Below are 24708 nucleotides of genomic sequence, written 5' to 3'. Positions count from 1 at the left end.
AGCTTATTTAAAAGTAAAACGCATATTTATAAACTAAAGAGAAGAATGTTTGTACTGGAGAAATGATGGTTAGGCCTGTTGTTCTATTTGAATATCTGAGATCTTCCAAATAGTTTAATTGATTCTGAAATGGTCATGGTGATGAAGATACTTTTGTTATTAATTAACAAATACATGTCTATCTTACATTATTTGCCCTGATTTTTGGAACAAATACCATTTTCAGATTATCTTTTCCTTAAGGGAAATGATGTTGAAAATTTGTAATAGACTCCAAATATGGGTAAACCTAAACCAAGAGTAGAATTCTGTAGGCTACAAGGCAGTGTGTTGTAAAATGTGTTTCATTGCCTTTGGCCTGGATATTAACAGGGATGGGTTATGTCGGTAGTGGGTGTGGGGTGGGTTATGTAAGGGGGGAGGGCGGAGTTTCAGACGGGGAACACAGATTTCCCCGCAGGCTGTGGAGTTTTAATTCCACAGCGTATGCCTTTTGTACTTGACAGGTTCACTGTCCAGAAGTCAGCCTGATTGACAGGCTTGGCTGCCAGTTGGGCGGGGAGGACTCCGGAGCAGGCTGTAGGAGCCGGTAGGTCTGGTGGAAGGGGGTCCAATCCTGGGGGTGGGGTCTGATCCAGGGGGTCTTTGTATGGGGGGGGGGGGGAGATCCAGGGGGAATTACTGCTGCTTCTCGGCCCACAGCAGTGTTGTAAAGGCACTTACCTTCTCCCCGAAGCTGTCCTTGCCTCCCTTCAACTGCCGGGTTTCCTGAGGCCTGGGAAACCAGGCATGCCACCGTTAAACCTGTAAAACAGGTTAAATCAGAGGCACGCAGCCTCGCTAAAATATTTAAATTACCAACCTGCCTCCTGGGAGCAGGTTGGCTGCCTGCCTCTGTGAAACCTGAAAGTGGGCAGGTTGGGGTCAGGTTTGAGATTTTTAAAATCTTAACCTCTGAGCTGACCCCAACCCACCCGCTTTTGGGTGCTAAAATCCAGCCCTTTGATTTCCCACACATGAGATTTATGATCTGTGCCAGGCTGCAGCTGCTGAGTGTCCACTGGGAAAGAGAAAAATCGAAGAACATACTACTCACAGCCACTATCCAATACTTCTCAGTGACTGATTTTTGAGAATGGCTGGTAGAGATCTGGGAAGGAAAACCACGTGGTTAATTGCTCTTCATTATCTCACATTTGACCTGTGATATTTTTGTTTAGAAGTTCACTACACCTAATGGCTAAATATACTTATATACTTTGTTTTCTGATAGGATATTGAAGTGATCTTCAGTAACATCTTGGATATTCATGAACTGACTGTGAAGCTACTAGGTTTAATGGAGGACACTGTTGAGATGACGGATGAAAGCAGCCCTTACCCATTAGTTGGCAGCTGCTTTGAAGATCTGGCAGAGGTACAGTACAATAGTGATTTATATGTTGGCATACATTGGTGTTTGATAAGCTCTTCATCCAACAGATAAATGAAGCTTTTTATGTTTTTCTCTAGTGTACTTTGAAGAGCTCTTAATTATTTGTGTAAAATATAGCTTATACATTGGCACTTTTCCTTTGCATTCAGATACTGTTGGATGTTTTCCCTCAACTATGCAAAACCAGTATATACACCACTTGTCACTCACTCTGGGTTTTGCACAATCATATATTTATTTAATTCTCTGTTATACCAAGACATTTCTTAGCATCACTTTCTTCATGGACAGAAATTCTATTGTTTTGATTTCTTTCAGGTTAAAAAGAAAACATTGATATTTTTAAAAATGTAATGGTGATTAGAATATTACTAAGATTAAAAATTCCCATTCTTCACTTCTTTCTCAAGATGGCTTCAGTTCTAAGAAAAAATATGCTGGTATCACTTTATACAGATGTAGGAATGTGAAAGGGCAGTTGCCTCATCCTGCTTCCCCATTATTTTCCCTCTTTCATTACCCACACTGATGACTTTTCATATCCCTCTAGTCCATATTGAATGGAGAGTCTGCTCTTTTTCTTTTCGAATGTTTCGACCCAGTTAGTATTCACTTTGAGCAGCCTGCGTCCTAAGAGAATATAAGAACTTGCTGTGTTGTGAATTATTGCAGGAATGAATTAAAGTTATACTACTCTACATAAAGTTTTGTAGAGGATTAGTAGTTTTTAAGCAGAAATTTTATAATATATATATAATTTACAAATATGATTTAAATGTTTCATATTAAATTCCACACAAAATTATGTGCTGTAACAGCTTATTTGCATTAGGAGTCACTGAGCTGGATGTCCAGGCCAGCAGATGACCAATTGCTTAAAAACCCTGGCAAAACATTACTGGATTGTTATTCCCCTACTAATTAAAAAGAAAAGCAACCTGCTTTTTTTGGTGTGAGCATTTAAGGGAAGGAGTTTTGGGCCAATTCACAATTCAGCACTGAAGGGAAATTTGGCTTGAAATGACAGGGCCAGAACTGGTAAGTGAAACTTTTTCTTCTAAGCCCCTTTCTTAATTTTAGAGGTGAGGGACCCTGATCTTTTTTGTGTTTGCCTTGTCAGCATGGTAAGATTAAACCGTAACTTATTTCGTGTTCACTTTGTGGGTGAGGTTCATTTTCAAAAATTGTCATTTAGCTCTGGAGGGGCACAAGCTGGAGAATGTTGGTCAGTTCAGGAGGGCGCTGAATTTTTTTTTTGCCAAATTCAGTCGAGGGATATGAGAGAGAAATTATCATCTGGTATTTTTTCTATCTTGCGACTGGCTCAAAGGACTCCAGTAGTCTTTTCCAGTCCGGTGCATTTCTGTTGCTATCCTTTTGGTCATTTCCCTCATCCATCTATAGGCTGTCATGCATCATACCCCAACAAAGAACGTATGTAGGTAATCTGCTTCAGGCCTTTACTGATGTGCACCTCCTCACAGCTGAATCAAAAGCTACAACAGCAGTTCCTATCACTCGCCTTGGGGCAGAATAACAAAATCATAAAAATGCATGTGAAGAACGCTTTTAAGATTTTGCTATAAACAAACTGTGGAAGTCTCCCTATATGTTTTTTCCTCCTTCCCTCTGGGGACGTGCTTAAACCCCTGCTTCACCCCTCTCCATGGCACAACTGAGATTAGTAATTTGCTGTTTGGGAAACTGAGAATTTCAAAGTGATGTTGTCCATTGTAACTTTTAAAATGGAGTTGTCCTTTCAGGATACAAACTGTACGGCAGAATATTATTCGTAACAAACAGCATATTTATTGTACTGTGCTTACAATTAAATAGACGGCCTTTTAAGCAAAATCGGAGATGTAGTAAAAGTGAAACAATTTGTGTACAGGAACAAGTATTTGACCCATATGAAGTGTGTGCGCAAGACATTCTTTCACCACAATTTCATGAGCACTTCAACAATTTGATGTCCAGGTCACCGGTAGCCTTTTACTTTCAGGTAAGCTGTTTTTGTTCACTTTTATCATACAGCTATTTTCTGTTCCGTTATGAAAACTGACCTGAGGATGGAGTTCCTGGTTGAAAGGCTTTACTAAAATCAAAACTAATAGTGAACTTGTGAAATAATTAGAAAATTTGAGGTTCTAAGGGGGATTAACATTCTTTGTGTGGATTTTGTTAAATTACTGGAAGAGACCCACATGTACACATAATGACCTAATGAAACATCCATGTTTCATCTCGGTGTATTACTGCTGAATTCAGTGTCCAGATTAATTGTAGTGAAATAATTCCAAGTATTAACCTGTGTTAATTATTGTTGAAAACTGGGAAGTCTGTTTGAAATTGTTTGGTCTTTGTGATTTTGCTTTCCTGTGCTATTTTTAATAATACCTTCTGTCTTCACTCACTTTTTCCAGCTAGCATCAGAGAGAGGCCTCTTCTCCATAGTAACCAATTCATTTCCAGTGTGTGTAATGACAGTACAATTGGCTGAACCAGCTGAAAAATAACACTCGGGAGGAAGTTGACTGCTTCTCCAAAAACTAGGGCTGAACAGCTTACAGGGAAATTGAGCCTTGATATCATAATCTTTGGGAGATGGGCCTCCGTGTGAGGCTGGGCGTCACTGCATTAGATGAGCAGTGAAAGAGTCCAGGCCCATAAAAATCCCGGAGGAGCTTCTGGATAAAATGGCTGACCCTATCTGGAAAATACAGATGTGAACCTTCACCTCTCGCTTCTATAAGCAATATTAGTTTACCTGAGTTTTAAAAATAAAGTATTATATTGAAAACCTATTTGAAGGCCTAAGCCCATAGTGCAGGACATCACCACGAATGAAGAGTAGGAGAGATACTCGATGAGAATACAAGGATGGAGAACATGTAGGATGGTGTTTTTGGAATTTAGGAGTAAGAGGAAAGTTCATAGTACTGATGAAATAGTGATGAATAATATTACAGTGAGAGAAAGAGAGAGTTGGGAGGCTGAAGATGAGAATGGATGACTGATTAAATTATGAGCTTTTTTGTGTTATGCTTAAGTGCAGTGAGTGGCCTTAGAAGCATAGCTGCCAATAGGAGTACAATATTAAATTCTTTGCTGAACTTGGAATTTGTAAAGTTGCATTTGGAGTCTGATTAGCAGATGTGCTTCATTGTAGTTTTTGTCCTACAGCAATATAGGAAACAGACAGTGGATAAATTTGGTTTAAGTTCATATACACCACCTATTCTAAAAGCTGAAAGTAGTTGATTTTAAGGAAACTGCCCACTCAGTCATGTTAATCCAGTTGAAGAGAGACATGCACACCTTGTAGACCCCTTTATAAAGACTGTCTGTCTCAAAAGTGCCTAGGAAATGGCCATCAGGACTGTGTTGTGCCAAATTAGTAGATGTAATGAGGTGCACAGCATCAACAAGCTACCTATATTTTTGTACCCTTTTACCAAGCAATTTTGCACACACTTTGTGAGTTGTCCACTATGTTCGTCTGTCCACTTCAAAAGTTGGTAAATATCACACTTACCAAATTATTAAAGCTAAAACTAGTAGAATTTATTTGCAAGTAAGATAATTTACACAGAAACAGAAGAAACTCAGCAAATACTGTAACTAGTATTACAATACTTGACCTACATAATACTTATACTGCAACTGTTTTAGGAACAGGATAAATCTTTGTGGTTCTTTCTGAAATCTTTTAACTGAGCCTCTGACAAATTGTTACCTGAGCAATGAGCTTCTCTTCACTGTCTTTTGTAAAACAGTGCAGAACAGGGATCTAAGATCCTAGGAAAACCACCACAACTCTTATAAAATTTCCTGAGATTCCAAAGACCGATTTCAATATCCAAGATCGAAGAGATTATATAAAGTACTGGTGCAGCATGATGAGAAGCAATCTGATGCATATTGCTGTATCCCACCTGCTGAAGCATAAAGCAATGCATATCGGCTAGAGTTAAACTTCCTAAACTGTCAGCCATAAAAGATAATTGATGTGCCTTCAATAACCACAAAACTAGAAGTTATAGACCTTAACAAGTTGGCTTTTAATCACTAAGATCAGAGCTAACATCTCAACACACTGACTGGCTCGCAGGAATGAGTCATATAGATCCTGGGATCTTTATGTAAGAGAAGTCAGGGGCGGAGCCAAGAGCCAAGACCTGGGACATTCCAGGTTAGTCAGGAAAGAGGAAGTGAAACTATACACCGTGTGGGGGAGGGTAATATACATGAGTGCAAAACGAATACAGGCAAGACAAACACATTTCATTACAATAATGTTGTTTCTTCTCTCCCAATCTGCAAACTTGGATACATTAACATTTTGAAAACATGGGAAACTAGCCAAGCTAGTTATCCTCTAGATTGTTTCATGTATTGCTTTTCTCCCAGGGCACTAACCAGAATTCATTTTAAAGATGCAACTGCCCAAAGCCAAACTTCAAATTGTATTATTCTGTCTATGCAAAGTAACTGTATAAAAAGATAATGCATACATTTTCATGTTTGAGGCATGATGGAGCTCTGTTTCTGTCACAAAGTGTACAAATACTTGGTTCATCAGCATTGATATATTGCATATTTTTAACAATCTGAATCATTTTTGTAATTAAATTTGAAATGTGCACTTTACAGATATAAACAAAGCAATGCCGTTGATAGATGCATGATGTGTGAATTGTCCATGAACGATATTGTGGTATATTTGTTTGTTTATCATGGCTTATTCAAGCACAAAGTATTCCAAATTGTCAATCAGTTAGAACTAACTAAAAAAATTGGAATTTGAAGCATGCTGAGGTATTTTCAGGTAGTTTAGCTGTCCTTGAGCAGCAGGTTTTAATCTTTCCCAGTCCAGTAAGAAAGTTTGATGCAAGAAGCTGGGCTCCTCTATTGGTGTTCATAATTTTTGTGAATTTGGACCACCTTCTATATCTTTAAGTGAGGATTTGATGATGGGTTAATTTTCTTAGTATGCCATGTAATGTTGCTGCAGCTTTTCAGGTATTGCTTTTGTGTCCTTTTGAGCACTTTCCCACATTTACCTGAAGGTGCCCCCTCTGGCCATGCACAGTTTGCACAGGTGTAGAGTGGAAAGTATGATTTTGTATGTTTGCTCCATGATTTTGCTCACAAATTAGCACTTGCACATTGTAAAAGGGAAATAAACCCATGGAATATAACTAATGACAGTGGTGCAATTGACCAAATTTACAGTAGAACAATTCCAAATAAGAATGGTTTCCAATGGCCAGATGCCCAATTCTAGTTGCTTGACTACTGTTGATTGTGGAGATGATTGCCATTAAGCTGAGAAGATGTAAATGGATTTTGTTTTTTAAATTGAGATTTTTTCAAAAAGAAAAACACACAAAAATTGAGGATTTCCCAGGAGCTATGTAACCTGAGAAGAGAACTTTGTTATCAACACAAGCCCTCTCCTCCATAAAGCAATCTGCAGACCAAAACCATTGCCACATGCAGTCAAATTAATCCTTGAGAGGAGTATCTTAGTTTTTGCTGAGATTGATGATAAATTATGTTTCTTTGTAAAACGCAGCATTTATATACATTTTTTTTTTAAAAAGAGGGACAAATTCTTAATATGACCTTTGTGCTTCTAGCTGCACAACCCAAGAAAATGCTGAAGGGTAAATGTTCTTGTCATTGGTCCTACGTGTTTGTCATGATCAGAGATCAAAGAAGTTCAATACTTCTTGGTTGCATTTTTAAAATTTGGTTGCAGTAGACCTACCAGCAGAAATAATTTTATTGATTTGCTGTCTCTTGTGGAAGGCTAGCATTATAAGTGATGCATTGACTACTGATATTTTGCTCCTCTTAAGTTACTATATTCTGTGTGAGAACTGACCTTTTGTTGCCGTGAGATTACCTGATCAACTTTCCACTTCGATAGTAGGTTAAAGGACATAAAGATAAAAGGACTGTCTTAAATATTTAATTTCACTAGCATTACAGGTGTATTAATTTTCTACAGATCTGCAGTTATAATTTTTTTTTAAATTACATTCACAGATTTAGGATTTTTATTGTAAGGTTTCATAGTTCTTTCATGTTTTACAATCTAATGCAAATAATTTGCAGAGCTGTCCATTGCTAATTACAGTATCATTTTTGCTTTCTAGTCTATTGCTGAAGGATTCAAAGAAGCTGTTCAGTATGTACTTCCACAACTACTTTTAGTCCCAATTTATCATTGTTTGCATTACTTCGAACTGTTACAGGTAAGACATATTGTTTTTATTTGAGTTAAAGCATGCTGAATTATTATAAAAAGAAAATGAATGATTTTCTTTCTATAGGATGTAAATTGATCAGTTCCTCTTCAGCTGTCTTGAAGTGGAAAATCATTTTTCTTTTTATGCCATTGTACTGTAGTTTTTTAATACAGTACTTTGCTTTTTCATGAATATTCATTGTAAAGCTGGGCTTAGTTTAAAATGATCTCTAAAGATTGTTGAGCAGTGCTGCCATCTTCTGACAGTCCACTGTTTCAAACCTGATGTAATTTTCAATTTGGAACTTCCTAGGTGAGACTGTAATCTGCTAAATGCTGTTTATTTACAAATATTTTTGCTTCCAGCAAAGAATTAAATTCTAAGATAAACTTGTACATTGGACGATACTTAGTAAGGGATGTATGCTATAGTGCTGTTAATCCATCTGTGAAACTAAATTAGAAAATTTAAATGGTTAGGCAGATTTCAACTAAATTTTACTCTACACCTCTCTGATCAGGCACTTTAGAGTAACACAGGCATTTTTGAATTTGCCAGTTCATCAGATTGATGCATCTATACTAGAACACTATTTAAAGACTTTTTAAAATCAGATTTACACTAAATTGATAGGGGACTTTTTTTTCTTCTTGTACCCTTAGTTCCTGTTGTTTTTTGCAAGCTGTAACTATTTCTGGATAAGTTTTATGCAAATAAACATAGACTTTTGACCTCTAAATTAGACTTCAAAAAGAATTTAACCAAAATCATAAGCGACTGACTTCTCATTGGTCACCAAATAGTTTTTTAAAAAACAAAGGAAACATTTAGGCATGCAGATTTTCTATTTTTACAGGATTTATGAACTTAATTTTCCAAAATACTACTAAATTTGCATAATTCCCAAAATGATCAGGTGCTTAATGCTATTGCAAAATAGTCCCTTAAAAAAGCTTGTAAATGCTAAAATAGCAACCATGTTTTGCAATTAAATAATACAAAATGAAGCAGTTCATGGCAATAATCATTTGACTGATCTTGGTGACCATTTCAAAAAGACCCATAAAGCAAGCAAAAACAAAATTGATCACAAACAAAGGGGCTTGAGATGCAAAAATTGGAATTTGCATTCAGAACAGGGCTGCTGTTGTTTTGTTGTGGCCCCCAATGTTGACCTGCGGCAAGACAAAACAAGTGCTTGCTCAGTTGGGGCAATATGTGAACACCAACCATTCATGATTGCTAATGAGCTTTATTAAAGTATAAAGTTCTTGTTGTCAAAATATGATGCCACTGCCTGCCACGTTTGCTTTGAGTTCTACAAACATGCCATAAAGGGCACTTGGACCATATGTTTCACATTACTGATGGCGAAATTGAAAACCCGAAAAAGCATAAAAAAGATGCTCACTCTGAATTACATATTGTTAAGCACTCAGCAGCACCCTTTGGTGCTGAGGACTAGCCAACACCACCCCGTGCCAGGGGTATGCCATTGGGGATCTGTTCCAGGGACACACTGGCACCATATTTTGCTCAGGATTTACATGGGGGTAAAAACAAGATGAGGAAGCAGAAAAGAGAGCAAAGGGGGTTAAAGGAAAGATCAGAGAAAAATAGGAAAGTAAAGAACAGCGCAGAAGGAGCAGGGGATTAAAAAGATTAAGATTGCCAAATAGACAGCAGTATGTCTGCGTTCACACTAGCTCTAATGAAACCACTTTGATTCCCACCACTAAAAACTGGTGTGTGTAGGTTGTTTACTAGGCCAGTGGATTAAAACATTGTATAAACAATATATACCAATGCTAGACAGATGTTGCAGATCTTTGAAACCTAGAGCTTAAATGATTCTCTCCAACTTATTTAGCTGGTAATGAGCAGATGTAAATCTTCACTGTTGCAGCTGCTAAGTGAAATAAGTAAGCACTCTTGACCCAGTTTCCATGTTTGAAATCACAATACAAACGTACTCATAATTTAGTACTAATTGGCAGCTTCACATAAGTGGTTACTAGGATAATTCAGGTGGGAAAAGCAAAATTCACATTGTGCAGTCAGGACAATTCTTCCAGCACCAAGTTCAAGGCACTAGTATGAAAGAGCATCAACTTCTGTAACCAGTGCCACCCTAGTGTTTGATACAGAATTTGGGTGTTAAAAGTGAAAGACTGTTAGAATCATCCTCATCCATCCTCCATGTACAAATGGATTACGCTGTCTTCCAAGATGGGTATTCATGGGGAAACTAGCCTTTTAAGGCTTTTCATTCATTGACTCACATACATGCTAACTTAGGAAGGAGAAGCATATACTTGTAGCCACAGACACAACCAGCCTGACGGGGGTTTCAACATGTGGAATTAAAGAGCGTGAGATCACCAGGTAAAGGAAAGAAGCCCCAAAGGATCATGTTGAAGTGCAACTTTCATCACCATTCAAACATCGGGGGAGGGGGGGTCCATGTGCTGTGGACGTCGCTGGCAGAAGGCCATACTGCAGAGAACTAGAAATGGGTATTTAACAGTGTGGATGCTTGACAACTCATTGTTCTCCTGGAAGCTTACGTATGTCCCTTACTTTTCCTCTGACTTTGAATTACTGAAAAGATAAAATATAGAGGGCACTAAATTTATATTGGTCATCCCATATTGGGTTTGAAATTATTTGTTTTCTGGAATCCTGCCATTGAACAAAGCTAAATTGGTTTTATTTGGCCACAGGAAGAATCTGTTTTCTTCTTTACCTGGATCTAGCAGGGTTCTCTTTGATGACTTGGCTGTTGAACGGGAGGAATTACTAGCAACAGAGGTGTTGCTTTTGGTGATAGAGGCCTTCCACACGCACAAAAAACTTCCATTAGCCAGCTTTTACTGTGAGTCCAGGAGAAAATTAACCACAGACTGGGGAGATGTCATCTGTTATCTGGTGTCATAGAGTCATAACAGCACAGAAGGAGGCTATTCGGCCCATCGAGTCCGTGCCGGCTGTCTGTAGAGCAATCCAGTCAGTCCCATTCCCCCGCTCTATCCCCGTAGCCCTGCAAGTTTATTTCCCTTAAGTGCCTATCCAGTCTCCTCTTGAAAACATTGAGTGTCTCCGCTTCCACCACTTCCGTCGGCAGCGAGTTCCAGGTTATCACCACTCGCTGCGTAAAAAAGTTTTCCCTCACTTCCCCCCTGTATCTCTTGCCCAAAACCTTAAACCTGTGTCCCCTAGTCCTTGTACAATCAACTAATGGGAACAGCCTTTCCCCGTCTAGCTTATCCAATCCTGTCATAACCTCTATCAAATCACCCCTCAACTTCCCTTGCTGTGATGAAAACAAATCCAGCTTCTCCAACCTGTCCTTGTAGCTAAGATCCCCCATTCCCGGAACCACTCTGGTAAATCTCCTCTGCACCTTCTCGAAGGCCTCAAGTGTGCAGCTAGTCACTTGAATCCTCTATTTTGCAAGTTCTTTCTGATTCTGGTGTTTTCAATACTTGCTCGGTCAGGGTGCATTGTTTGTCTGTTGGACTTTTCCATTTGTATTCCGCTTCCTTTTTGTTCCTTTGTTTTCGGTCCCTGCCACAAACTCCGTTCCCTAGCCACTGACTCCATTCCTCTCCCTAACATCTGTCTGAGGCTGAACCACACTGTTCGCAACCTCGGTGTCATATTTGACCCTGAAATCAGCATCCGACCACATATCCGCAGCATAATTAAGACCGCCTATTTCCACCTCCGTAACATCGCCTGTCTCCACCCCTGCCTCAGCTCAGCCGCGGCTGAAACCCTCATCCATGCCTTTGTTACCTCTAGACTCAACTATTCCAACGCACTCAAGGCTGACCTCCCACATTCTACCCTACGTAAACTTGAGGTGATCCAAAACTCGGCTGCCCATGTCCTAACTCTCACCAAGTCCCGTTCACTCATCAATGTGCTCGCTGACCTACATTGGCTCCCGGTTAAGCAACGCCTCGATTTCAAAATTCTCATCCTTGTTTTCAAATCCCTCCATGGCCTCGCCCCTCTATATCTCTGTAATCTCCTTCAGTCCCACAACCACCCCCCACCCCGCGCTCCTCTAATTCTGCCCTCTTGAGCATCCCTGATTATAATCGCTCAACCATTGGTAGCCGTGCCTTTTGTTGCCTAGGCCCTAAGCTCTCGAATTCCCTGCCTAAACCTCTCCGCCTCTCTACCTCCCTTTCCTCCTTTAAGACATTCCTTAAAACCTACCTCTTTTTGACCAAGCTTTTGGTCACCTGCCCTAATTTCTCCTTATGTGGATCGGTGTCATTTTTTTGTCTTATAACACTCCTGTGAAGCTCCTTGGGACGTTTTACTACATTAAAGGCACTATATAAATAGAAGTTGTTGTTGTTATCTTTAAGTCCTATTTGGAAATACAGTGAAACCTATGAATTACAGACACCTAGGGGACTACAATAACAGAAAACGCTGGAAAAACTCAGCAGGCCAGGCAGCATCCGTGGAGAGAGAAACAGAGTTAACATTTCAGGTCGAAGACCTTTCATCAGAACTGGAAAAAAGCAGGAAATGGAGCAGATTTAAAAGCAAGTTTAGGGGCTGAGAAATGGGGGAGGGGATGAAAGAACAAAAGGGAAAGTCTGTGATAGGATGGAAGGCAGGAGAAGTAAAGAGGCATTAAGAGATATTCAAGGCAAGAGGAGATGGTAATGGGACAGGTTAAGAAACAAAGGATGACTCTGGATGAAGTGTAAATTGCGCTGGCAGAATGAAAGACAGCTGCCATGTGGGAGGGAGAAAAAAAAACACAAACAAAAAGTGTGGATAAAAAATATAAATATGATAGGGGCCGAGGTTATGATCTGAAATTGTTGAACTCTATGTTGAGTCCAGAGGGCTGTAAAGTGCCTAATCGAAAGATTAGGGGACTGCTGTCAGTTGTCAGTTTTTTGCAGGTGTCTGTATTGTCTAAATGGTAATTGTACTGTATGTAGTTTTAGTCAGGTTCTATGTAGTCAAGTGGTCAGTTGATGATTTTTACCAGGTAAATACTCAGATATTCCTGCAAACAAATCTCTTATTAAATGGTATTTTTATTTTCATAAAGTCAGCAATTAATAAGTGCAATCAATAAGTGCAATCAATTACCCATTCACACAAATAAAAGACATTTGTAATTCGTCTAGAGTCACGTAAGGATATAGTCAGTGATTGATGCCTAGACAGCATGGGCTTTTGACTCCATGTAATGGTCACTTGCATCAGATTTAGCTGCACTAATGTGGGAAAGCAACGTGTTGTAACCCTTATGGGAGGATCTTGGCTATCATGGAAAAGACTTCTTGGAAGATGGGAACTTCCACAGGTGTGGAGTCGGGTGCTTGCTCGTCTTCTGGGTCATCACTGACATCATCGCCACAGACTGAGACACTTGGGCGAGTGTAGGAGTCAAAGACATCTTGCTCCCAGGACTCGTTCAGGGATTCTTCAATGGGAAGTTCATTGTCAAAGAAGACAAACTCCTGCTGACATGGGGGTGGGCAGGGCGAAGGGGGACAGCAGGGTAGAGAGGCCAGGAAGTGAAGTTTGCACTGGTCATCCAGACTGATTGATGAGTTTGATGTTTTGGTCCCGTGATAACTCATTACGCTTGGGATTAACAGCCACTTTCTCAAATATTTCCTGAAATTGACTTAAAACATATGCCTTACATTTCATGGTCATTAGACATGGGGATACTTAATTGCAACCAGCCACTTGTACTTGGGCAGCAGTGACATTGTTCGTGAAAAACTTTACAGAAGCCTATGTCCTGGGTTTTAAGGTGTAAAATACACTAAGTAAATAGGACTTGTTACATTGAAGGCCCATAGTTCATAATTTGCGAGTGTCCAGAGTGCCTCTTGTATCTTTTATGATGTAAAATATTTGGGACTGTCATGAACTGTCTATTTTACGGTTGTGCGTCGTTTGCAAGTGTCCGTAGGACCAGGTTTCAGTGTAATTATATTTTCATGTGTTTTTCTGCCACCTTTCCACAAGAACTGATGCTAGTCCAGTAGAGATGCCTTTTTTCAGTGGAGGAAAGGAAAGTCATATGGTCACTACCTTGGTATCACATTAAAAATGCCTGTAAAGGGATTATTTGCATGTTGATTTTTCACAGTGCGAGACCTGGTTTTCCTCCTGCGGTGGTAATTTTATATCCAAGCATTTCATTCTTTTGTGTACAATTGTAGCAACTACAGGAGAAAAGTAAAGATGAAGAAGACAGGGAGTGTTTGAAACAAGCAATTACTACCTTGCTGAATCTTCAGTGCAGTATGGAACGTATCTGCAATAAGCATCTACCTAAACGCAGGGCAGGGTAAGCTAAATTATTTTGGCATTTTGACCCCCCTTGACAAACCTGGTCAGATTGGCTACAAATACAAAACAATTGGTTGTGAGTCCAAAATTATCTTTATTCTGTATAACCTTGATATATATACATTCTAACAGTGTATACTCCATTTTTAACAAGTATTTTTACTCTGAGGTAGTTAGGGTGACCACCTGGACAGTTTTTAACCTGTCAGTCAGGTTTCAGGACTAGTTGCCCAGTAACTGTGAAGGTTGAAAATCAGACCGGAGAACTGCAGTTGTCTGCTGTTGGATATTAAAGAAGACTGTGTGCACACGTGAAACATCCTGCTCACTCGTGTAAATGTGAAAAATGGACCATTTTGCTTTCGTACATATGCAGGGTCATTTTTTTTTTAACATGACAGCTTGGCACAACATCACAGTACTGTCCTCTAACACATCCTGACTGTTTTGGCTCTGATAATGGAAATCAGCACTACACTGAATTGGCACTTGTGTATTATAGCAATTGATTAATGTGGCATTCTTATTTTCGCTGTTGAGCATCTTGTTTAGCCTCTGCATATAAATAGGATATTTTAGTTACATGAACAGGAATGTCACTTGCAGATGCTGTCCCTTTAATAAATTTATGTCATTAACATTAGTGCATCCAAAATAAGGGAGGCCTGGATAGAAATTTGGGGAAAAAGGCTAATACTATTTGGATCTTTCTGTGGGTTAACAGTGGTCTAGTCACTACTCTTAGCCAGCTTTAATTGTAAGAGTTAGAGGGAAAGAAGCGGTTGCACAGTTCATCTTTCGAGCTCTGATTTGAATCTGTCAAACTGATGGGATGAAAGTCTCTACTGGCTGTAAAGGTTTTTAATTAAATGAGTTTTGGATTGTCTCAAGACGGTTGCTAGTGGATGTATGGCCCTAGCAAGAAGTGCGCATTAATTAGCATAAACTGCTGCTAAATCAGTAATCTCATTGAGTCCATAGGATGGCGAGTGCAGGATGTGGAAAAATTCACACTGTTGCAGTATTAAGTTGGGACAAAAGCACATTGTTAGGACAGAGTAGAATGGGTTTTATACTCTGCATTGAACCATACTGTACTTCTCAGAGTGCTTGATATTTACGTAAGTGGAAAATGTGTTCCAGTCTCCAGCACTGGCATCCTGTATGTTGATGAACATACTTTTTTTTTTTAAGATGATTTCTTTTGTAATTTTTGTTTAAAATCAGCTAATCTTTGAACTCTCCCACTTCTGCAGCAGCATGATAAAATTATAGTATAGTCTGCCATAACTTCCAAATGGCTTAGCTTAATTTCCTGTTGGTCTGTTTCTTATGCAATGAAATGTAATAATATTTGACTTTTTTTGTTATGTAGTGAACCTTTACCTCGCCTCTACAACCACCAGATAAGAAGTAAACACCTTGCCATCAAGAAAATGAATGAAATTCAGAAAAGCATTGATGGATGGGAGGGGAAGGATATTGGACAGTGCTGCAATGAATTTATAATGGAAGGAGCACTAACGCGAATTGGAGCAAAGCATGAGCGACACATTTTCCTTTTGGATGGTTTAATGATCAGTTGCAGGACCAATCATTGTCAGTCCAGGCTACCGGGCTATAGCAATGTTGAGTACAGACTCAAAGAAAAATTTCTAATACGAAAAGTGCAAATCATTGACAAAGATGACTCTTGTGAACACAAGCATGCGTTTGAAATCCTCTCCAAGGATGAGAATAGTATAATATTTGCTGCCAAATCTGCAGAAGATAAAAACAACTGGATGGCGGCTTTGATTTCACTTCAGTATCGGAGTACACTGGAGCGAATGTTGGACACGGTTCTCTTACATGAGGAGAAGGAGCAGCCACTGAGACTGCCGAGTCCAGATGCCTATAACTTCGCAGAAGAAGATTCTGAAGAGAACATAGTGTTTGAAGAAAATGTGCAAACTAAATCTGGAATACCAATCATAAAAGGAGGAACTGTGCTAAAATTAATTGAGAGACTGACGTACCACATGTATGCAGGTAAATGTCTTGCTGCGGGACTGATGGAATTTCTCATTTAAAAAAATTCTGGATTTAATTTTATCCTTTTTAATAATTTGACCACAACAAGATGCAACTTTAATCAACGCTGTAGCTTTTAGTTTGTGTACAGTATGTAGTTTTAGTCAGGTGTTCTGACTGACTAGTTCAAAGTCCTTGAGTTGTGCAGCAAAGTAAATGAATGTGGAAAAAAGGAAAAATGTGTTTGTTTTAAATATAAGTCGGATATTGTAGTTATCTGAAGAGAAGAAGATAGCTGGGAATACTGTTTCTTTAATAAATTTGTGCCATGGTGGTGTTATTTGGGTCACCCTCTACAGCACTCAATCAAATGATGCTCATTTTAAACCACTCCGGAATTATTTTTCTTGTTGTCTGAATGCATCTTGATTATTGGAAACATAGCAAAAAAAGTTTTTTATTGTTGTTTCAGACAGATATGTGAAATAAAATTTAAATCTAGTCTTGTACACCTGTCAAAAAGGGTCCTCAACCCTAAATCGACCTTTACTTCCTGTAATAATTTAATGCAGATGACAAAATTGGAAGGGGAACAATGGGGGTTTGGACAGGTATCGCAAGTAATTCAGCAAACTTGAGAACAAAGCTATTGGGTTAATGTGTGTACATAGGATAATATCTAGATAATAGAGAAGATCTAACATTTAGCACTGGGGTTCAAATACATATCAAAACCAAGGAGTGATTTGCATACACAATAATGCGATCCTCCGTGCACAAAGATTGCCAGTCTCATTTGCAAAAATAATGAGCCTCCCACCTTAGACAAAGATTGATACCCTCCGTACAAAGGCGCCCACCTACTTAGTCCTTTCCACTGCTGCCTCCTCCTTTTGCCCCTATCCTTTACTGAAGTCTGGTTCTTTTGCTCTCCTCTTGTTCTTTATCATTTGTGCTTGCCGGTCCACCTTTGTCTGATCTTCCTTTCTGTTCAGTTTGTTTCCTATCACTCTCCCCATTCTTGCTGTACCCCAACTCCCCTCCCCCTGCTACTCTATACTCTCTCTGTCTCTACCCTTCTCGTCTTTCTCATCTCTTTCCCCCCCCCTCCCCTGCCCTCCTCTCTCAACCCCTCCCCTCGCTCTCCTGCCCCCTGCCCCTCTCTCTCCCGCCCCCCGCCCCTCTCCCTCTCCCACTTCTCCGCTCTCTCCCCTGCCCCTCTCTCTCCCTCTCCCCCTCGCCCCCCCTTTCCCCCGTCCCTCTCTCTCGCCCCTGCCCCTCTCTCTCCCGCCCCCTCTCCTCTCTCTCGCCTCTCTCTCTCTCCCTCCCTCCTGCCTCTCTCTCCCTCTTTTCATGGTGGAATTCACTTCACACTGTCTCATCAATCGGCTTTATTCATAATCTCCTGAGAGCACCCCTACTTGCACCATTGTGATTTTTAAAACATTTTTCAATATTTTGCTAGTCACTTACATTTTTGATTATATTGTACATTTTACTCATTCCAACTATCCATGTACTACTGACTTTGTGCTGTGGTGTTGCACCTGCAATTAATTGACACTACATCACCTAATTTCACTTAGTCATTTACAGTTTTCTGAGAGAGGAGACTTAAATCAGTCCACTTTGGTTGGATTCAAATTCAGATTCCACCAGTTTAAAAGACAGTATCCTACCCTGCAACACTGATCCACCCATCATTGTACCTGATTAAGTTATCTCCTTTAGTTTCTTGGTGCGCCATGAGTCAATATTTTGTCGTATGTTTTTGATAAATATGCTGCTGTTGTGTTTGCAGTGTAAGTAATTTGATATTTATTTACAGATCCTAATTTTGTGCGCACTTTTCTGACGACATATCGTTCATTCTGCAAGCCCCAGGAGTTGCTGAGCTTGTTAATAGAAAGGTAAGTAAGTAAATAAAGTCTTAACTAGATCCTGTAAGAGTATACTTTTAGGTACCCTGTAAAACGTTGTCTAGAAAGATTTTTAGAAAATGGTGTGTGTTGTCACTAGGATTTCAATAAAATATAAAGGCCTAGAAATTCAGTGGGCTTTGCGCCCAGTTACCGCCCAAAGAGGGCTTCTGCGCCAGTCTGCAAACTTCGGGCGAACTTCATTGACGCGCTAATTGCGGCGGTAGCCGTTAGCACTGCGCCGCCACCGATGACGCCATCGGTGTGCGCAGCGCCCCGGTACCGCCCCAACACCGGCCCGACCCCCATCTTCAGTAGCGGCCGCCTCTTCTGTGGCGGCCGCTAATAACATTCGGAGACCGGGTCCGTACAGCAGCCTTAGTGGGGCGCTTTAAGGTGGAGGTGTGGCCGGCCGCTTTTTCGGCGGCCGCCTGCCCGCACCTCCTTTTCCCCCCCCCCCCCCGGCGGCATTGCCGGCTGGTTTCCGGGAGCCCGGCACTTCTCCGTTGTGCCGGGCTCTTTTGCCGGCACTCACGATCGGGGCTCCGGCTGCTGCAGGCACCTCCCCCTTAAGAGAGGGAGGAAGGCCTGCAGTACCGCAGCCTGCCGCTCCGCTGCGGGTGGCGCTGCGGCCAATAGCGCGCCGATATTCAGTTTCAGCGCCCCAAGCGGGGGCGGCCACACCCTTGAACAGCGGCCGTCCTCGACTTTGGGCGCTGAAACTGAATATCGGCTGGGCGCGAGTGGCTCCGCGCCCAGCGGTAAATTCTGGCCGCCAGCGAGCTGGCGGGGCTATAGCTAATTTCTAGGCCAAAGGCGGGTATGTATAATTTTCAATACTTGTTCTGCCAGGCTGCATTTTTGGGCTGTTGGGAGTTTTCCATTTGTATTAAATATTTTTTGTTAAACATGTACATTTTTGTTTTGTGTAGGTTTGAAATACCTGACCCAGAGCCCACTGAAGCAGATAGGCTTGCCAGAGAGAAGGGTGAACAGCCAATCAGTGCAGAATTGAAACGGTTTCGTAAGGAGTATATCCAGCCAGTGCAACTCAGGTTTGTTTATATTTTCAACAGAAATATAGTCAAGTTGGTACCGCTGCTACCCACACCATCCCTACAGTCAGGATAAGGTGCAGGCAAATATCAGTAACTACTCGGACATTACACTGCTGCTGCACTCTGCTATAGATTCTATTTGATACAGGACCTGGGATGTTAACTCAAGATATTATCCTTAGTAGATGTGTGTGACTTGTAGAGTTTTCCTGCAGCCTTCCAAAATAAGTTCTTGAAGATGTCACTCTTTGGCAACAGAGTTTGGCAACAGAGTTTGGCAAGCAAGTTGGAAGGTACATGGAACTGATTCAGAAAAATGCTTGAGTTGTTTTGGGATTCCTACTGAAAAAGTTCAGATTCAACAGGTAACGTATCTAATCTGCAGTGCAACAGTCAAAGGGAACCAATTTTCATTTGAACCGAGAGACTTTGTCCCAAGAATGTATTCCACACAGCATGGGACAACAGGGTTCAGTAAGGAAAAGCATTTCTTCCACCACCTCTTACCTATGGCAACACCCGAGGACAGTACTTGTACATTGAAAGACTCTTCTGTTAATGTGCAAATGTTTGAAATAGTCTGCATGACCCCTTTGTATTTTTATTGTTGTATTTTCCAGGTTTCTATTTTTCACAACATTAATTTTTTACAGGTTTTTTGAGGGAAAAATGTGGTGTATAAGCTGTCCCGTTGTACTCTTTAATGAACGGCAATTAGATGCTAGCTGTATTATTTGTAAATCTCAGTATTTGTATCAACATGACTATTGTAAAATAGTGAAGCGACTGAATTTTCTAGTAAACAGATGGATTTCTTGTGATGATGTTGATAACTAGTCTCTGGTGCAGAGCACGGTCGTAGTGTTTAGCAGCTTGCTGTTAAAACCACTGCTCTAAATGGGCAAAGCCAGGTGATTGTAGCTACTTATAAACTGGTCACTCAGAGGCCAGTTTGTAATTCTAAATGTCATTCGCCATGGTTGGTTCTCTCTTTTATTTAAAAAAAAAAAAAAAAAAAAATTCTGCAACTGGCCTGTAATTTGCGATCAGCGGCGAAGCAAAGGCTTTCGCCGCTGACTCTGAACAGAGCTTCCCACAAAAATCTCACGATCTCTGTGGTGAGAAGTTCAGCTTTTTTGACGTGCAATTGAGATCAGCGTGGTTTAGTGGGCATCCCATAGTCAACCAGCTGTCTAAGCAGCCAATCACAATGCAGAATTCTCACAGACAGGGAACGAGGAAGTGAAGAAACTCCTTTTATTCTAACTTTTTAAAAATGTTATAGAGAGCAAAACAAAGATTGGGGCTCTCACATGGGGAAAAGGTAAACCTGAAATAAAGAGGAACAAACTTTTAAAAAATTATATTTTCTTAAATTGTAATTTTTATTAAAATTAATAAATTTGACGCTCCACAAAATTAAAATCAGTTTTTCAAGGCCATAGCATTTGTTTAGCAGTCAGTAGGCTGTTAAAACCCCAGTTACACCTAATCCAACAAGGTCTAACTTTTAATGGGGTATTTAACAGCGATATTACTGCGGAAAAGCCGAAGTTTTCGACAGTTTTACTGATTTCCCTGATTGCACCAATTGCCGATTATGGGAGAGGAGCCACAGCGTAGCCAGTGTCGGAGCAGTGAATGACTGACCACAACTTCAGGATTTCCGCGTTAGGATGCGCATGCACTAAATCCTGAAGTTGCAGTCAGTTTCAAAGGGGTAATAACAGCGAACGCTGTTTGTTCGCTGTTATTACCCACTGCAAATTCCAGGCCAATGTGACACCTGTGTGAAGGTTGTGTGCTTGATGCAAGACTTTAAAATTTATGATAGATGAAATCTGTCTAAACTAAAAGGATTTTGTGGTGTTTTGTTACACATTTTGAAACTTGTTTTCTTTTTAGGGTACTAAATGTTTTTCGACATTGGGTAGAACATCATTTCTATGACTTTGAACGAGATAATATGTTACTTAATAGGTTGGAAGCATTTATTTCGAGTGTGCGAGGTACGTATTATTAAAAACTAAGTCTGTCAGGTCGGAGGCCGACCCGTAAAAAGTTTCAGATCATGCACTGTGACGCTGATATTTTATATCTCAGGAATAGATTTATTCCTGAAGTACCAACTTTATTCAAATAAAATATGTAATATTTAAAAACTCCACTTCTGCTCAAGCTGTTGTCAATTTCCCATTCTCTTTTCTGCCAGAGTTTTTAATACTATTTTTAACTTTTTTTTCTTTATTGTAGTACTTTTAATTGTATACTTCCCTATTATTAAAGAAGTATTTAAAGTACTTGTTTTTGTCTATTTTATTTGCAGCCATGCCCCGCCCACCTGCGGGTCCGTTTTCTCGACCCTGATGGCCGAAAACTAAGTCCAGCTGTGCAGTCACTCAACGTCCGTAGTATTACATATTGACTCATTGTCATAGTCACAACTGTTAACACCTTGCAACAAGTCAAAAGTTAATCTAAGATGTTGAATGAGTTGTCTCGTCTGTGGTGCCAGTAGCCTGATTACACCAAGACGAGAAAATTCATCCATGCCATTCTAGGGATAATGGATGTTCAAACTTTGCAGACAGCATTCAAACTAGGCTAATTTAGTGCATACATTTTGAAATCATTTGCATATCTATACTGTAAATAACACAAGTTAATATTTTTTATTTTTGCAGGGAAAGCCATGAAGAAGTGGGTCGAATCTATTACAAAAATTATTAATCGCAAGGGACAAACTCAAGTAAATGGAATCAGCCATGCCATTACTTTTGCGAACCCACCACCTCAAATTGAATGGCATGTTAGTCGACCTGGACAAATTGAGACATTTGATCTCATGACTCTTCATCCAATTGAAACAGCACGGCAGCTTACGCTTTTAGAATCTGACCTTTACAGGTAAAATAGTAGTAACAGTTTTTTAGTATGTAGCTTTAGACTTTATTGAAGTTCAACATCATCGGTTTTTGAGGTTGTTGCAGTCTGACATCCAAAAGGTAAATATTACCAAGTAATTTCCAGAACTATTTAAAATAATTTCCTGCATATTTGCAAAGGAGTACCCGCTGTTAATGCTGTATCTTCTCCATAATTAGTTCTAACAAACAGTTATAAAGTTGTCATTGAGACACACCGTTACAAATTTTGGATCTGTCTTTGATATTCTTTCAGTGCTGTTCATTCCCCATAAGCAATGCAAATGGTTTAGGGTTTTAAGAGTGTGCCCAGACTGCCCAATATCTCATAAAATGATAGTACAGTATAACCCTGGGATATAACGATAGGACCCCCGAGTGATTTGAACTGTATATTCTCTTGCATGTGGCCACACGTGCACTTCTCCAATCTTTCAGTAGGCAGACTGAAAATACTTGAGTGAGATAAAGCTGATTTGAATTGTTAGCTGCTTTATTTTGCAGATAGCAACTGATAGTTGTAACTAGTAATAGTTAGGATCAAATCTCACCTCAATTAACTTCAGATCTCTCCTAGTGAACAAGAAAAATAATAAAACTATGCCACATTATCCCTATTAGCTGGCTTACTTTTAGACGAAACATAAAACCGAGGTGGATGTAAAAGATCCCACGGCACTATTCAAAGAGAAAGGAAGTTTTTCGGGTATCCTGGCCAACCAACATTACTAATACAGTTTAATAGGTCATTCATCCCATTTGTGGGACCTAGCTGTCTGCAAATTGGCTGCTGCATTTCACTACATTCCAACAGTAACTACACAGAAAGCAAAGAGTTGGAATAAACGGGTCGTTTTCCGAGTGGCAGGCAGTGACTAGTGGGGTACCGCAGGGATCAGTCCTAGGACCCCAGCTGTTCACAATATATATTAATGATCTGGACGAGGGAATTGGATGTAATATCTCCAAATTTGCAGACGACACAAAGTTGGGTGGGAGGGTATGCTGTGAGGAGGATGTCGTGAAACTCCAGTACGATTTGGACAGGTTGGGTGATTGGGCAGAAACATGGCAAATGCACTATAATGTGGATAAATGTGAGGTTATCCACTTTGGTGGCAAAAACAGGAAGGCAGATTATTATTTGAATGGCAATAGATTGGGAGAAGGGGAAGTGCAAAGAGACCTGGGTGTTCTTGTGCACCAGTCGCTGAAGGTAAGCATGCAGGTGCAGCAGGCGGTTATGAAGGCAAATGGTATGTTGGCCTTCGTAGCGAGAGGGTTCGAGTACAGGAACAAGGATGTCTTGCTGCAGTTGTGCAGGGCCTTGGTGAGACCGCACCTTGAGTATTGTGTGCAGTTTTGGTCGCCTTACCTGAGGAAGGACGTTCTTGCCATGGAAGGAGTGCAGCGAAGATTCACCAGGCTGATACCTGGGATGGCAGGAATGACGTATGAGGAGAGATTGTGTCGATTGGGCTTATACTCACTGGAGTTTAGAAGATTGAGAGGGGATCTCATTGAAACCTATAAAATTCTGTCAGGCCTGGACAGACTAGATGCAGGAAGGATGTTTCTGATGGCCGGGGAGTCCAGAACCAAGGGTCATAGTCTAAGGATAAGGGGTAAGCCATTTAGGACTGAAATGAGGAGGAATTTCTTCACCCAGAGAGTGGTGAACCTGTGGAATTCTCTGCCACAGAGGACGGTGGAGGCCAGTTCATCATTAAATATATTCAAGAAAGAGTTGGATATATTTCTTAAGGCTAAAGGGATCAAGGGATATGGGGAGAAGGCAGGGACAGGGTACTGAATTTGGATGATCAGCAATGATCTCATTGATTCAGATTCAGATTAGATTTATTTGCCATATGTAACAAGTACAATGGAATGCTTGTTCCCCGCAGGGACACGTCAGCTATACATAAAGCGCCGCGTTCAGAGTCAATACAATGGCTTCCCCTGGCAGTGGGAGCACGATGTCCCTCAGCCGCTCCGTCCTCCTCCTCACCGCGGCCTCCTCCTCACTGTTGCCGGCTCCACGTGTGGTGGCCTGCTTCTCCCGCTCTGGCCACCATGCCCGGCTCTCCTCCTCCCATCCAGACTGCGAGTTACCCGAAAAGGAGCTGCCGGCCGACGTGCTGCAGCGTGTCGTGAGTCTGCTGCTGCTGCTCGTTGCGCTGCGCTCCTCTGCCCGACTCGCCGAACACATCGTCGGGATGTTAATGCTCCAATGCGGCCTCCTCTTCACCGTCGCCGGCTCCACGGCCCGGGGCCTACTTCTCTCTCTTCACGGGTCGGCCTCTGGCCGCCATGCTCGGCTCCCTTCCTCCCAGTCGGAATTCCTTCCCGCCGAGGAGCTGCTGGCCGATGTGCTCCAGCGGGTTGGCTTGGCTGCTGCTGCTGCTGCTCATTGCGCTGCGCTGCCTCTGCCCAACTCGCCGAGCACCTCGCTCCAGTTGCGGTTGAATGGCGGAGCAGGCTCGAAGGGCCGAATGGCCTACTCCTGCGCTTATCTTCTATGTTTCACTATTGGCTGTGAACCACTTTGAGATGTCCTGAGGTTGTGAAAGGCACTATATAAATGCAAGCCCTTTTTTTAACCTTTGCTGGTCAGCCTGTTGGTTCTAATAAGCTCCGAACTTGAGATGAGCTAGTCTTCCCATACTAGGCAAGGCTCCCTTTCCAGACCTAATTGGTGTGACTGACCTTCACACATGTCCTTTTGCCATTTTTCTCCATTTTCCCAGGAAG

General features: G+C 41.0%; 1 protein-coding gene across 1 annotated transcript in view; it reads left to right on the top strand.

The window, feature by feature from the left end:
• sos2 (son of sevenless homolog 2 (Drosophila)) overlaps positions 1–24708 on the top strand; it is a 111518-nt gene that overhangs the window by 59722 nt on the left and 27088 nt on the right. Inside the window, exons 6-14 of the mRNA XM_086003137.1 lie at positions 1274–1417; positions 3327–3437; positions 7600–7698; positions 13911–14038; positions 15416–16071; positions 17882–17963; positions 18905–19027; positions 20936–21039; positions 21715–21937. Of these exons, the coding sequence (XP_085859263.1) occupies positions 1274–1417; positions 3327–3437; positions 7600–7698; positions 13911–14038; positions 15416–16071; positions 17882–17963; positions 18905–19027; positions 20936–21039; positions 21715–21937 (1670 nt within the window). The remainder of the gene's footprint in view (positions 1–1273; positions 1418–3326; positions 3438–7599; positions 7699–13910; positions 14039–15415; positions 16072–17881; positions 17964–18904; positions 19028–20935; positions 21040–21714; positions 21938–24708) is intronic.

The sequence above is a fragment of the Somniosus microcephalus genome, chromosome 12, assembly GCF_052327205.1.
Source record: "Somniosus microcephalus isolate GS21.2 chromosome 12, FLI_Smic_1.0, whole genome shotgun sequence".
Classification (NCBI taxonomy): domain Eukaryota; kingdom Metazoa; phylum Chordata; class Chondrichthyes; order Squaliformes; family Somniosidae; genus Somniosus; species Somniosus microcephalus.
The sequence above is the reverse complement of the archived record's forward strand: the minus strand, read 5'-3'. Positions and strand labels throughout refer to the sequence as shown.